This window comes from Panicum virgatum, chromosome 5K (assembly GCF_016808335.1).
Source record: "Panicum virgatum strain AP13 chromosome 5K, P.virgatum_v5, whole genome shotgun sequence".
Lineage (NCBI taxonomy): Eukaryota > Viridiplantae > Streptophyta > Magnoliopsida > Poales > Poaceae > Panicum > Panicum virgatum.
Window position 1 is genome coordinate 38,763,141 of NC_053140.1, and position 15,137 is coordinate 38,778,277.

The window sequence follows — 15,137 nt, forward strand, 5'->3', positions numbered from 1 at the left end:
TGGCCTGCAAGCGCTTTTTTTATTTTTTTATTAAAAAAACAAAATTTCAAAAATATATGTCGAATAGGGAATTTTTTCAAAAATGGGTGCATGTCGCCTGTCTGTCGCCCATCTAGTTGGCGATAGGACCTAAATGTAAAAAAAATTACATTTAGGTCCTGGCGCCCAGGGCACATTAAACAGTGGAATTATAAAATCGATATAAAATCGTATAAAAATCATAAAACTACAAACTCAACTGTTCTGGATTCTATGAAACAAGATATACAACTTTTGTTACATAAAGTTTTTCATTTAATCAATGTATCTTGCTCTATTTTAAATACCAGTTTAATGCACTTTTATTTAAATCTCAAGATCCATCCTTTGGATGCATGTAATTTTTGGCCAGAGTGTTGCATATGGTGAGCATAGGCTTGTACAAAATTGGTAGGCCCAAAAAAATTTTCTAGAATAAGTTTTTAAATTAGATCTTGCAATATGTCTTGTTTAAATGAGTTATTTATCCATGCTGCTATACTGAGTATTAGAAGCTATAACTTTTACAGTACTATTATTTTATTTCTTAAGAGCTATAAAAAAAGTTTGGTAAATTTTAGATAAGCACAACTAGACCAAATGAATTATTTCAGATTTTTCTAGGTACAAGATCTATTTTTTTTTGATTTAGATACATTGATCAAATGAAAAACTTTATGTAACAAAAGTTGTAGATCTTATTTCATAGAATCCATAACAGTTGAGTTTGTATTTTTCCGATTTTTATACAATTTTATATCAATTTTAAAAGTTCACTGTTTAATACGCCCTGGGTGCCAGGACCTAAATATAATTTTTTTTACATTTAGGTCCTGTCGCCAACTGGACGGTCCACAGTCACCCACCCCATTTCGAAATTTTGTTTTTTATAATATAAAAATGAAAAAAAGCGGCCTGCAAACCCACAAGCCCACACAAAGGTCAGAGAGGCCCAACCCTATCCTCTCTGGCTCCCTCCCACACCGCTCGCGCCACTCTCCTTCCCCCGCCGCTCGCGCCGCTCTCCTTCCCTGGCCGCCCCGCAGTTCTCCCCCGGCCACCCCTTGCGCAGCTCCCTCCGTCGGCCACCGCCCGCGCAGCTCCCTCCATCGGCCGCCCGGCCGCCCCCCGTCCCTGCTCCCATACCCACCGACGCACCACCGCGAGGACAAGCTCGCCTCCGGCGCCAGCGCTGATGCCGCTGCAGCAGGAGCACAGGAGAACCACTCGGGCGTGGGGCTCAACGCACGCGTGGCCGGCGGAGCACCTCCAGGGCGAGAACGCCAGCAGCCGCCTCTGCGCGTCGAGGGCCGGCAGAGCACCTGCATCGGCACGGTGGCACGGCGGCACGCCATGCTTCGGGCCGGCCCGACGGCCCCACGGGCCGTGCCTTGGGCCGACGGCCAGGCACGAGCACGGCGCGGCCGGCACGGCGGCGGCACGATGTCGTGCCGGGCCGGGCCGGGCTGGCCCGTTGGTCATCTATACATGCAAGGACCTCGAGAGCAAAACAAGTACTGAAAGGTTATTGCAACTTCAGAATTTTGTTTTCCAAGAAAGCCGAAGCAATTTTCCACGCCGCCATCAGCTAGTCCTCGCACCCCATGTTCAGGGCCCTCCGGCGGTGTCCGGCCCTGCATGGCTGCATCCCTCCCAGGCTAACCAGTCTTTCCAGTCCCTGGACATCGTCGCCAAGATCTGGCATGCCAGCAGCACTCCCACACCTTCGGCCGCGACCTTCGCGCTTCGCCTGAAAGTCCGCTTCTTTTGTAAAAACCTGTCCACAAATTCATACGAGAACAGGCGTGGCAAACAATTCCAGCTGGGGTCTTGTATCGCCTTATATACATAAATTCAAAAACATGCTCTGTTCCGTGCCTTCCAGATCGCACAACTGATTGCCAACAAACCAAAAAAGTGTGGATCTGTGTTCTTCAAGCATTCATCCACCTGACATTATGACAAAACAGCGGTGGCACAAAATTTCTGGTTCCATTGATTTCATTAGAACGGCAGTACATGGTTTACATTCTCTGAGAAGCTCTCCTTGCCTTTGACAGGTAACAGCCACAGCTGGTCAGGCAGCAGGAGGCTCAACTCTTTACAAAGGCTTCTGTTAGCCTCTTCTAATATTTCGACTAGCCGCTTGAGATGCAAAAATAATTAATGTATACCATTTACATGAGACCTACTTACTCTAACCGATTTGCAGTGGATGCTACACGGTACCTGCGCATCCTCTGACAATAAACGAATGCAAAATTATGAATGGGCTGGGCCTCCTGTTCTCATCTCTTCTGGAAGTTGAACTTCATGATGGCGAAACTGAACAGGAACGCAAAGAAACAGGCAAGGGCAACGTGCACCACCGCGACGAGCCACAGTTGGTCATGGTGGAAGCCAAAGTATTCTGTGATGAACTGTGCCACCGTCTGGCCTTCTTTCTCTGCGTCGTCAAGCGTATGCATGATGTCCCCGAACTGGGAGGCAACTAATCCGTACAGCGTCCATGCAACCGGGCAGATCCAGCTGTACCACCTCCACCATACAGGAAGTTTCTGAAAGAAAAATGAATGCAGTGAGTAATATGAGATTGGCCATATGTTGAGCACTACAAGCAGAAAGGCGTGAAGAAAAAAATGCAAAGCCAACAGGAGGATAACTTACAGGTCGAGGGATCAAAAATCCTGAGAAGAGATTCCACACATTGTAGAAAGCTGATGAGATGATAGCTGCTATGCTTTCATTCGGAGTCAAGCCAACTGCCATCATCCCATAGAACGTGAAGTAGAGCAGCGTGAAGTACATGAAGAACAGGTACCAGAGGAACTTGGCAGCAGTCCACTCAAATCCAATCATGGAATAGACCAGCACACCGTATATCAGAGTCTGGACAAAGATGTACGGCAATTCAATCAGAACCTACAAAAGGACAGAAAAATTGTTAGGTTCTTGGGACAAAAGAATCCGAGATAGACTTCAAGGGCATTTCATCCTTTACATTCATGTACTTAACTTGAAAAGCAAGGACTATTGAGATAAATTACCTGTCCAAATGCATACGGCAACGCTGAATACATGCCAGCCGCTCTTTCTCGATAGAAGACTGTTCGCTCCACCACCACCACTGGTTGAACAGAACCAGAGTTCTGCACTCCAAGATACAGAACTGCAGCATACATCGATCCCATGGCATTGAACAGATCCTGTTGTTTTTTACTGCACCGAGACATGAGTAAGGCATTAGAATATATACTACACAAAGTGTCTACAGTTGCCTGATAAATGGAGGTAGAGAGAATAAAAAAGCTAGAAGACATACGTTCTTCCCCCAAGGTCCCAGAACATGGTTCCAAACAAGAGTGCAATGATGACGGTGAACATTATTCTAACTGCCGTGTATGATGGATTCCTCCAGTATGACAACTTCTGCTTCCACAGGCAAGCTAGGCATTGAGTAAACAACGATCTTGAGTACTGCGTAGGGAAATTGAGATCACTAGAGCCAGGAGATGGTGTGCTCAGCTCCTCTATGAGTTCCTTGTTCCTTCTGAAATAATGGAAACGAAAACCAATTATTAGACCCATCACCCAAAGACACCTATTGACTGCTGTAGTTTTGAGTGGCATGAAGGGAAGCTTACTGGTATAATTCCGATTGCTTATAGATTTCACAGAAATCAACCCCGAGCATCTCCTCCTGGGCACTAGACGACACTTCCAACATCCAGGTTGCTGGGTTATATCCGTCCTTTATCTTACTAACACCTTCAATTCCCTGAACAAATAAATTGGAATTCCAGGTCACGTGATTTAGCAGGAAATAAGTGTCCCAGCATGCAGCGATAATAGTTAATTTTACTTGTACTGACCTCAAAGTACTCAATCAGTTTTGAGGAATTCTGTCCCACTGGACCAACATATATCTCTTCACCTCCTCTCTTCATCAGGAAAAGCTACAATTCAAACATAAATGCAACAAATCAATATATGCCCTTGCCTAATAATGATAAGTAATTGCACAAACACAACAACAAAATCAATCATTTACCTCATCAAATGCTTCAAATATGTCAATGCTTGGCTGGTGGATGGTGCAAACAACAGTCCTGCCGGTGTTCACAGTGTTCCTTACAGTCCTCATCACAATTGCAGCTGCACGAGCATCAAGACCGGAGGTTGGCTCATCCATAAAAATGATTGATGGGTTGGCAACAAGCTCCACAGCAATAGTTAGCCTCTTGCGTTGCTCAGTTGACAAGCCACTCACTCCAGGAAGCCCAACAAGTGCACCCCTCAATGATGTGAGCTCTACAAGATCCATGACCTCCTCAATGAACATCTGTTATCACAAATTCAACCGATAAGGTCTTTAATCAGCTGAGAATAAAAAACAAGCTTGATTATTTCTATTTGTAATTGTATAACTACCTTTCGTGTTTGTAAATCAACATCTGAAGGAAGGCGCAGCCATGCAGAAAATAGTAGTGACTCATATACTGTTACATGTGGAGAATGAATATCATTTTGCTCACAGTATCCTGATATCCGTGCAAAGGTCTCTTGCTTCTTTGGATAGCCTGAGATGGTGATATCTCCCTCAATATAGCCTCCAGTTTTTCTACCAGCTAATACATCCATTAGAGTGGTCTTTCCGGCTCCACTAACACCCATCAATGCAGTAAGGACTCCTGGCCTAAAAGAACCACTAACACCCTTCAAAAGCAGCAGGCGGTCTTCTGTTACTCCTTGTGCTTTCATTGCCTGTGTGTAAAACAATATGACCAGGTAAGAAATCTTGAGATAGAGAGGGTTATTTGTATTCAAACTACGGAAAGGAAAATTACCTCTGGCATGTCCACTGAGTATCTAATGTCATTAAAGGTAAGTGACAGTGATGCAAATGGGAGGACCATCCCCTTCCTATTTTGACTAGAATTGTCACTGGTAGTCAAAGAGTTTGGACCAACACTGTTGGACAACTCCACTTCCTGCCTCCTAGATTTCTTTTCCTTTTGTCCCTCTATAACTTCGCCAGTTAATGTGGCATGCTTTTCTTTCAATTCCTCTTCAGACATTGATCCGTGAGAGTCAGCGAATGCTGTCAGAAAGAGCACATAGCTACAGTTACTACCATTTAACTCACAAATGCCGATTTGTTAATTTTGAGTGCTATAAATATATATGATGTTCGATAAATGTACTAACGACTCAAAACTGAAAGAGCTAGAGTGTAGAGCAGGTTGAAGAGGAGTGTGTATCCAATCAAGGCGCCAAAGCCTATCCAATACCACTTGGCTTCAGTAAAGATGCCACGGTTCTTGAGAACAGTAATTCCCAAGGTTGTTCCATTTTGAATCTGTAACAAGCAAATGCATGTTGGTTTTTCTGTTCTCCAAGTTCTTATTGCACCGCTAGTCAAGATATGGGGTACTTACTTGGCTCCAACTTTTACCCAGAAATTCATTTGTTGAAATAGCATTCTGTGCATACGATAGAGGAGAGATCCAGTAACCCCAAATCCACCATTTCTTCACATTAGCTGGGAAAGAGGAAGATACATCGAGATAAATATATAGACAACAACATTCTTTAATACCACTGGTGTCAAGTAAGTATAGTAACAATTTGATGTTATCACGGCCAATTCAATTCAGTTACTTACGTCTTGCAAGGACATAGCCACCCAGTGTTTGGAAAGCCAACAGTGCTAAGGGCCCAAAGGTGTGAGACACAACCATGTCTCTTCCGATTCCAGCAATGAAACGGAAAAGTGCAGATGACATCTGATTGAGTGCAAGGAGCAGCAGATACTGCTTAAAGAACCTGATCACAAACAATCATTCAAACTTCATGAACAAATATATTTATCATGAAAATGTTGAATTTAATTACTGAAAGAAAAGATTTAAGTGTAGCAAAAGAAGCATATATTTCATGGATTCTCAAACATAAGACAAAGTGTTTCAGTGCATCATACCTGCTCACACTGGGATCGAATCCAATAACATAGTATGTGGAGAAAACATAAACTCCAACTTCAAGAAATGTGATAGGGATCTGAAGAATCCACGATGGTATGGTGTAGGCCCATGCAGGGAAGAAAAGAAGATCCCTCTGCTTGAAGAATACAGGCAGTTTCAGGACAGTCATGGCAAGCTCCGCAAAACCATTGAACATGACTGTGTCAAGAGCAAAGTAGAGAGCCCCCATGTAGATGCCTCCATAAGTCACATTACGGTGCATATTGGTACGGAAAAATGTGGTCATCACGACAAGTGACATAAGAGTTAGCTGCAACAATGATGCAAAAGTTCAGATTGAGCCCATTTAATATCATCTTAATAATAGTAAAATAAGTAATTAGAGATATAAACTTACGCTAACAGATTTAAAAATGTACATAAATGCATTCCTCTTCATGAGTAGAAGCTCCCTATCAATAGTGGCTTTCAGCAACTCCATCCTCTTGACACCATACTTTGAAGTAGCTAGCGCAGCAGGGTGGCTCCGAGTCCTATCAAACGGCTCTGAAAGTTCATTTTGTATGGACCGGCCTACGTGGAATGTATGGAACGCATCTGCGAATTTCTTCACAGGCACAAAATGGTATGGCCTGTCCTGCCTATACCAATACTGCCCCTGGTCTTTCCTTGATGTCACCTTTTGAATACGTTAACATATCAGTACACCTCATCTTTAAAAATCAAAATCACTAGATGGGAGGATTTATATAGGTCATGCACATACCTCCTGCAAGAAGTCAGCCACACCCTTTCTGGCAGGGCATCTGAAGCCCATGAACTCAAAGAACTCGAGCACATGTTCACGGGGGCCCTGGTACACAACGTGCCCATCAGAGAGGAGTATAATGTCATCAAACAAGTTGTATGTTTCAGGCGCTGGCTGGAGCAAGGAAATGACTGCAGTTCCGCCAAGGATGTGGATAGTCTGCCTAAGGGAATTCACAATCTGGTATGTGGTTGAGCTGTCCAGTCCAGTGGATATCTCATCCATGAACAGAGCTCTTGCCGGACCAACAAGCATTTCACCTAAGTAGTGAAGACACATAAGAAGGTTAGAGTGTGTTTTCTAGATTTTTGTTTTTTTTTTGCAGAAGAGGACGAGGAATCGTTCTAGATGTGTATTTTTGCATACCTGTTGTGACACGCTTCCGTTGGCCACCAGAAATACCCCTCAACATCTCATTTCCTACCACTGTGTCCGCACAGACCTCCAATCCTAATATCTACAGGTATATAGCCGAGCAGAAGGCATGAGATTTGAACCACGTGATCACAAAATCATCCTTTTTTGTTACAGCTAGCAACCCGTACCTTCAGTATGTAGTCCGTAACAATACTTGATTCTTGCCCACCCATTGCTGAAGCCTACAGGAGTTAATAAAGAAGCAACTGTTACTTACTCGGCTTGTTGCAAATAAACAAGGACGATGCATCAAATTATGGATAAAAGCCTTACCTTCATATAGACATCAATATCATGGTCTGGCTTGATGTTCGCTGCCTTTTCCCTTCTGGCCAACTCAGTGAGCATTTCTAGACCAAGGCAAACAACAAAGCTTAGTGCTTATCCACGGATGGCTTAACTGATTGAATGGTTTGTTTCGAGCCAAGCCAATGTTCAAGCCCGTCGCGCGTACCGTATCTAGTGCCAACACCTTGGCACCGCGCCGAGAATTGCAACGTCTCCCTCACGGTCATCTCCCCGATGTGGAGGTCGTGCTGGCTGATGTACGCCGCGGTCCTCTCGGGGACAAACTCGTTCATCCCATGCCCGTTGTAGGTGACCTTCCCCGAGACCTTGAGGTCCTTGTCGAGCTTCCCGGCCAGCGCCAGGAGCAGGCTGGTCTTTCCCGACCCTGGCGGCCCCAGCAGCAGAGTCATCCTCCGGGGCTTGACGATCCCGCTGACGTCGTGGAGGACGGTCATCGGCTGCTTCCTGCTGGGGATGATATGGAGCGCGTTCCCGATGGACTGGAGGAGAAAGGAGGAAAAAAACACACATCCATTTTAGCATGCGCAGGCACATGAATTAGATGGTCCAACGAGCAATCACGAAGTCGCGCGCCGCTGCTAAGCAAGAAGAAGGGTGCAAGTACTTGAGCACGCACGGCAGGCGCTCGACGAAATGCCGCAGAGCCGCAGGGCCGCGGCGCGGCGAGCTGACGTCATGATGGCGATCCCCGCAGTGTGTATGGAGATACCGGGCGGGGAGATGGTGCCAGGCAACTAGGCAAGCCGCCGCCGGCCGCGGCGGGGCGCGCGGCGGCTAGGGGTGGTTTGGTGGCGGATGGCGGGAGAGGAGGTCGTTAGAATCGGGTTCAACTTCACTGACTTGACGAAGCAAAGTCACAAAAGATAAACAGCATCATGAGTCTGGATGAACAGTATTCCCTACCGTAAATCACTGTAGCAGTCACTGTTCACGGGAGCACTGTCCAGAAAGGTACTGTTTTGCACTGTATCATGGGTACTGTAGCGATCGATCCTGTCCATCCGTCTCAGATCAGACGGCCGAAAATATACCGAAAGTCCCCGCTACAGTACTAGCTGACTTTGCTTCAGTACTTGAGAGAATCCCGTTCGGTTAGAATCACCCACTTGGTGCTTTTTCTCCCTACTACTACTTGTATTTTTTTTTCTTTTAGCGGAAAAGGCAGTTGGGTTAGTAGGGGGAAAGGCCTCTGTGGGCCTGGTCCGTCCTTGGACTTTCTATCAAAAGATTGGGTTTTTGCTGGGCTCCACCGAATCGACTCCTTTTGTTTCCACGACCCAAAACAAAAGAAATTTCAAGCGGCTTCCAAGAGAAACAGTAGTAATAAAAAAATTAAAAAGTTGTTGGCCGAAACGTTGGAAGTTGGAACGGCTCAACCCGTGGTTGGTGGCGGCGTCGGCACCTGAACTAACTGCCTCCATCGCGTGCTAATTAGGAGCAGTTCAATGCGACTGTCGCCTTCATTCCCACGAGGCGGCGGATCGATATAGCTAGCATCGCAGGAGCCATCGACCTCCGATCTCGTCGACCGTTTGACCGGAGTACTACCTACCCTAAGTAGGTCCAGCTAGACAGCAGGCCCAGCTAGCCTGCCGGAAAGGGTCACAGCAGGTCAATCGTCACCTACCCTAAGCTAGCTACCGATAAGCTTCCTGTTCTGATACAGCACCAGGCAACAGTATTTTTTTTCTCACACCACTCCAGCAGCAGCCTCCACCACCAACCAGTCAGCAGTGCTTTTCTCTCACACCACTCCAGCAACAGCCTCTAGCACCAGCACAACGAACAGGTGAAGGAAAGAAGGCGACTTGCAGCAGCGAGAGAACCCCATAAAGAAGAAAAATCCTCCTTCCCCCGCTCCGGCGTCGCTGTCGAGCGCGAGGCACGCCGTAGCCATAGAGAAGAGAAGCCCGAATTAATAATGCATGGCTGCAGCTAGCAGCAAGCTCCGACGTACGGTCACAGTAATTATAATTGTTATTAAAAGAAAAGAAAAGTTACTGGTTGCTGGTTTTGGATAGTAGCAGACTATTGGATGGAGCGATGGATGGATATGATGATCACCAGTCGCGTACCTCGATGGTGTTGGTGACGGAGTTGATGAGCGTGGGGAGGCCGCGGTTGCCGACGCGGACCTGCGCCTCGACGTGGAGGTGCTCGTAGCGGACCTCGATGGTGGGGTAGTCGATGCCGACGCGGTCCATGCGCTCCTTGAGCTTGAGCAGGAAGCGCTCGTGGTCGTCGTCGGCGGCGCGGACGAGGCGCTCGATGAGGGCGCGGGACTCGCGGGCGCCCAGCCGCCCCACGTCCACCTCCACCTTCTCGCCGTCCTCGTCCAGCGCCAGCATGCCCCGCCGCACCCGGTCGAACGTCGGCAGCCGCTCCAGCGCCGCCCACCGCAGCGCCTCCTCGTCGTCCTCCTCGTCCTGGAACCGCGACGACTGCCGCGAGAACACGTCGTCCCCGCGCCGCCACAGCGAGCTGTCCCGCTGCAGGCTCGTCACCCGATGAATCTCCCGATCCATGGCTGCCCACCGATTCTATGAATTCTGCTGCTACTAGCTAGCTACTCGCTGGAAGCGGGCTTGATGATGGATCGAAGAGCTGCCGGCCCTTGCCCCCTTGGGTAGGTGGGGCTCTCGGCCTAGCTCTCTTCTCTCTGCCGCCGGGTATGCGCTGAGCTTGCCGGAGGAGAAGAATCCGCGCGCTATATATACGGAGGCACTGGCTGCGAAGTTGGTGAAGACCGAGCGCCCTTTTATTTTATCTTCCTTGACTCCGATCCCTCACACAGACATCCTACCAATACCACCACCAATGCAAGTACATTGGTTGATATCCTAAGCTTGGACTTGGCATGGGCCGCTCATCCGATTTGATTATTAGCCGTCGCTATCCCCGCGCGTGTCTATACCCGACCGCGCGCGCGGGAGCTTCCTAGCATGCATCACCGGCCGGGGGAGAGCTTTGTCCTCTGTCCGGCCGGGATGCATGCAAGTGGGCTAGTCCGCGAAACCACATATAGATTAAATTTTCGCGAGTTATTGCGGCAACCCACTTAATTAAGCCTATATGTGGGTTTTGCGGGCTGCCGCTTGCATCTCTATGGAGGAGGCGGTCAACACTCAGCATGCAACACCCCCCGTGGGGCCCGCCCCGGCGCCGCCGTTCAGGGCTGCTTCTTCCTCCCTCTGAATGTCCCCTGTTCGTCGCGGCGGTAGGTGGTGGGTGCCCCTCTGATGTGGCCCGTTGCTCACCATCCAAGACCGGAATTCATCTGATCCTCCTATCCTAGTGACGTACTTCCATGCATGCAATCAACGATGATCCATGGGTAGGGTAAGCGCTCCGGACCGTCGGATTGTCGATCCGACATCTCTCAGCAGTGGTACCGGAGTCAAGTGTCGACACTAATGTTGACCGCTGAGCGTTGACCGGTCACCGTCCAATAATAGTGGATTTACAAAAGAGTTATGCTTGTTAGCGTGTTAAAGTTTGGCCATTGTATTTTGAAAAGTGCAAATTATGGCCACTAATTAAGTCGTTTGACTATCAATACGGCCATTACTTCTATAGCTATTTGGATTACGTGGCGTCCAATGTGGAGGTTTTTTTTTTGCAAATTACTCCATCTCATTTGAGTTAAACCTGCAAAAAGTAGAAGTTAAACCTATTAATTTTGACTCCAAGGGATGCAGAGTGAAGCAATTCATCTTCAAGCTACAATCAACATTTCTAGAAACAATAAGCTTCCGAGCTTTAGGAAATAATAAGCTCGTACCTGCACAATTCAAATTTGTATGCACAAATTATTGAAGTGCTCTCAAATCGAGCTCAGCACCCCGTGGAATTGGAGCATTGCGGCAGCGACAGTGGTGGTGCAGGTCAAACTAGTACTTGATTTAGATAGCAAGGTCTATTATCAGGTTGATATTTACATGTTTTTTTTTTGTTTCGGCTTACGTGTCTCAAATAACTCAAATGAGAGGGAGCAATTTATAGAAAAGACTCGACATTAGACGCCACATCATCCAAATACATATGGCTAATAATGACCGTATTGATATTGTCAAACCACTTTAGTGGCCACGATTTGTACTTTTTAAAATACAATGGTCAAACTGAAACACGCTAATAAGTATAATGGCTATCCCTGCATTTTACTCTTTATTACAAAAACTAGGAAGGCCACCCACCCATTTGCGCGGCTAGATGTTACCATCTCTAGTGTTACATTTGTAATTTTTTATTTTTTCTATTTGTTACTTGTGCTGCTACTTTTTTGATATAAAAGATTATACTTTTTTTCATTGCCTGTCATATAATAGCAATTTTTTATCAACCAAAATGAAGCTGTGTTACCCGTGCATTTGCAGGGGCTAGATCTTACCATCTCTAATGTTGTATTTGTAATTATTTTTTTGTATTTATTAGTTTTGCTAGCTGCTAGTTTTTTTAAAAAAATATAAGTTACACCATTTTTGTCATCGACTGTCATATAGTAGTAAAATTTTAAGTACTGTAGAGGTAGCAATTCAAAATGCAAGATGAAAATTATATTTGTTAAAATACATTCTCTATCAAAGTTTTCCCTTGTTTTTCCTTTTTCGTCGGATAAGTTTCTTTGCAACGTTTTTTGAGTTTTTGAATGTACCAATGCCATCATCTTCATCCCTTACTTTTTTTTGGGGTAGTGTTATATTCTTGCTATAAAAGATGGAGAAGTTGCTTAAGTTCATTGAAAACTAAAAAAGAAAACATATTGCAATTCAATAACATACCTTATATGTAGAAATATTTAGCCCTTTCCCCAATTTTTTTAATTTTTCTTTTGTCCATGAGTATCCTTCCTTCAATTCATTTCACGTCCTGTTTTCTTGTGTTTCCTCTTTTCCTTCATACCCAAGATATTCCACCCCACAAAAGCTTTTCGCTTGGCATGACTGTCATCATTTGAGCCTTCAAATTGAGGTATATCCTTTTGAATACTTTTGTTTGACATATTTGTCTACATCATCATCCATAATTCCTGCTACATTTAACCCTAAATAGTAAATTTTGTAATTATTTTTTTTGTATTTATTAGTTTTGCTAGCTGCTAGTTTTTTTAAAAAAATATAAGTTACACCATTTTTGTCATCGACTGTCATATAGTAGTAAAATTTTAAATACTGTAGAGGTAGCAATCCAAAATGCAAGATGAAAATTATATTTGTTAAAATACATACTCTATCAAAGTTTTTCCTTATTTTTCCTTTTTTGTAAGATAAGTTTCTTTGCAATGTTTTTTGAGTTTTTGAATGTACCAATGTCATCATCTTCATCCCTTACTTTCTTTGGATTAGTGTTATATTCTTGCTATAAAAGATGGAGAAGTTGCTTAAGTTCATTGAAAACTAAAAAAGAAAACATATTGCAATTCAATAACATACCTTATATGTAGAATTTTTTAGCCATTTCCCCGATTTTTTTAATTTTTCTTTTTTCCATGATTATCCTTCCTTCAATTCATTTCACGTCCTATTTCCTTGTGTTTCCTCTTTTTCTTCATGCCCAAGATATTCCACCCCACAAAAGCTTTTCGCTTGGCATGATTGTCATCATTTGAGCCTTCAAATTAAGGTATATCCTTTTGAAAACTTTTGTTTGACATATTTGTCTACATCATCATCCATAATTCCTACTATATTTAACCCTGAATAGTAAATTAAGGAATAATATTTCAATTTATATATGCAAAAGATGTCACAATAACTTGTGATATAAATAATACAATTGTAAGATTAAAGGAAGGAAAAAATATATAGTTCAAATTTTTGCTTTAAGTTTGTCATCATGAACAAAAATTCTTTTTGCAAAATAATCTGGCTTCCCTTTAGTCAAGTTTTGGTTGTTCACCTTGAATTGAAAGATAAATGATTCTCCATAAATTTTCTGTATGTTCTTGGTTCTTATGTTTTCCCATTGAGTGGTTCTAACAAAGCAATGACATTTATCTTGATCAGCCTCTGCGCTTCATCGTCAAATATAGTGCACATACTACTTGTTGTGTGGTGTATAAAAATTGTTACATCAATTTTAAAAGTATATATATAGAATTAAAATATTATTGTTAAACGATGACAATCCATGCTTACCTAGGTTTTGTACCTTTAGGATATTTACCGCAATTGTTGCAATAGTAGTTGGCATCTACCTTAGTGCACATTTTATTGCAATAGTTACATGATGTACAACCACGTACTATTTTCTTGTTGAGTATAAGTTAATAAATGGTTTACATGATTACAAAATATATAACAATACAACTAAAGAGTTACCTGAACATTCATGATCTTTATTTTCCCATTATAGCAGTATATCTTTTGTAGCAAACTGAAAGTAATGCGGCTTGAATTTATCTGATGGCTCATTCACTTCTTTAATTTCACCTTTGTATTATATGTGAAAATTATTTTTTTTCTCATTGCACAATAGACGGCACCTAATTTTTTTTAGCAATATGGCAGGTGTTCTGCTATTTTATTAAGTAGAAAGTAGTTATTTACAGACTCACCCCACCGATTGGAGGGAGAGACAAAAAAGTAAGGTTGAAAGAAACGACTTTTAGTTTACAATGCCATCGAAAAAAATGAAGTCCATAGGGATTATGCTGGATCATTAATTGCCAACTACAGTTGATCGATGAACTGCTTGATTGCTAATGAGAGCTGATTTGGATTAGGCACCCTGTTATCGAAGAATCTGCGACACGTTTCTTTCCATAAATTACAGGCAGTATATGTAATAATTTGAACTCTTTCTGTTGTTGCTTGTCCTTCAGGTTCTCCAACATGCTACTCCACCAATGTTTTACTGAAATTGCACCATTATGTTGCAAAAGCTGAGTTAATTGGTGCGATATATTTGGTCTATGAAAGAGTTGTCAAGTCCACCCAAACTGATCTGGCACAAAAGCAGTTTAACATCAAGTGGATCGCAGTTTCAGGCGTCGTATGGCATAGTGGATAGATTGGGTTCACTTGGCCACCTCATTTGATAATGATGGCAGCAGTGAGTTGCTTATTTTGCTGGACGGTAGCTAATGGATCTTTCTACTTTGAAGTTACTAAAAGCAAATATAAAAAAACTCATTTATTTGTGGTCTGTAGATATTTATGAGACCCTTTCAGATAGTAGCATGAATTGTATCATTCTATTTAAGCATAGATTAATTTAGCAAAATCAGGATAATATATAAAAACACTGTTGAAATTGTTAAAAAATTACCTGTTCGTCTATTAAAATCATATCCGAGCTTATAAGCTTATCAGTTGAGTTATTGATTGAATCCCAAATTCTGATCACTTTCACTTTAATGTTCTATATTAGTCCTAATATGTATTAGTTGAAAAGACATTCTACTTTAGTAATTAAATATCTTTTCTAGTTTGATACTCTCCCCTTAGCTTGTCAACTAACATGTTTTCAGGAGAGCATGGTGTAGAGATTTCGACATGCTAGTATAGTTTTCAGAAGACCATCATGTAGGGAGTTCGACGTGCAAAGATGTAGCATGCTATGGCTGGAAGCCTAGAAATCAAGGTCTGGTGAGAGAAGCT

At 43.5% G+C, this 15,137-nt stretch overlaps 2 protein-coding genes across 4 annotated transcripts; one reads left to right on the plus strand and one right to left on the minus strand.

Annotated features, from left to right (window-relative positions):
• The first annotated feature begins 954 nt into the window (after positions 1–954).
• LOC120707366 lies at positions 955–2,194 on the plus strand. Its single transcript, XM_039992262.1, has 2 exons — positions 955–1,542; positions 2,079–2,194. The coding sequence occupies exons 1-2, from the start codon at positions 1,214–1,216 to the stop codon at positions 2,080–2,082; spliced, it is 333 nt and encodes a 110-aa protein (XP_039848196.1). The 5' UTR covers positions 955–1,213; the 3' UTR covers positions 2,083–2,194.
• Positions 1,992–10,214, minus strand: LOC120707365 (ABC transporter G family member 37-like). 3 transcript variants are annotated; one of them, XM_039992258.1, is made up of 20 exons: positions 9,612–10,214; positions 7,682–8,015; positions 7,501–7,577; positions 7,356–7,409; positions 7,177–7,267; positions 6,769–7,070; positions 6,400–6,681; positions 5,999–6,312; positions 5,684–5,844; positions 5,457–5,560; positions 5,227–5,377; positions 4,866–5,119; positions 4,450–4,782; positions 4,070–4,360; positions 3,891–3,974; positions 3,663–3,796; positions 3,341–3,568; positions 3,066–3,237; positions 2,686–2,940; positions 1,992–2,576 (listed from the first exon to the last, which is right to left on the minus strand). In XM_039992258.1, the coding sequence occupies exons 1-20, from the start codon at positions 10,059–10,061 to the stop codon at positions 2,307–2,309; spliced, it is 4,341 nt and encodes a 1,446-aa protein (XP_039848192.1). In that variant the 5' UTR covers positions 10,062–10,214; the 3' UTR covers positions 1,992–2,306. The 3 variants fall into 3 exon arrangements, with proteins under 3 accessions (XP_039848192.1, XP_039848194.1, XP_039848193.1); XM_039992260.1 differs by lacking the exon at positions 9,612–10,214 and adding an exon at positions 8,153–8,341; XM_039992259.1 differs by lacking the exon at positions 9,612–10,214 and adding an exon at positions 8,141–8,341.
• Positions 10,215–15,137: the final 4,923 nt, after the last annotated feature.

Excerpts from the sequence above, each read along its gene's own strand:
- LOC120707365 (XM_039992258.1), bottom strand. The coding sequence starts at position 10,061 with ATGGATCGGGAGATTCATCGGGTGACGAGCCTGCAGCGGGACAGCTCG. Across the intron at positions 7,578-7,681 it reads AGGTGTTGGCACTAGATACG|AAATGCTCACTGAGTTGGCC; the intron begins GTACGCGCGACG and ends GCCTTGGTCTAG. Across the intron at positions 2,941-3,065 it reads TGCCGTATGCATTTGGACAG|GTTCTGATTGAATTGCCGTA; the intron begins GTAATTTATCTC and ends GTCCTTTTGTAG.
- LOC120707366 (XM_039992262.1), top strand. The coding sequence starts at position 1,214 with ATGCCGCTGCAGCAGGAGCACAGGAGAACCACTCGGGCGTGGGGCTCA.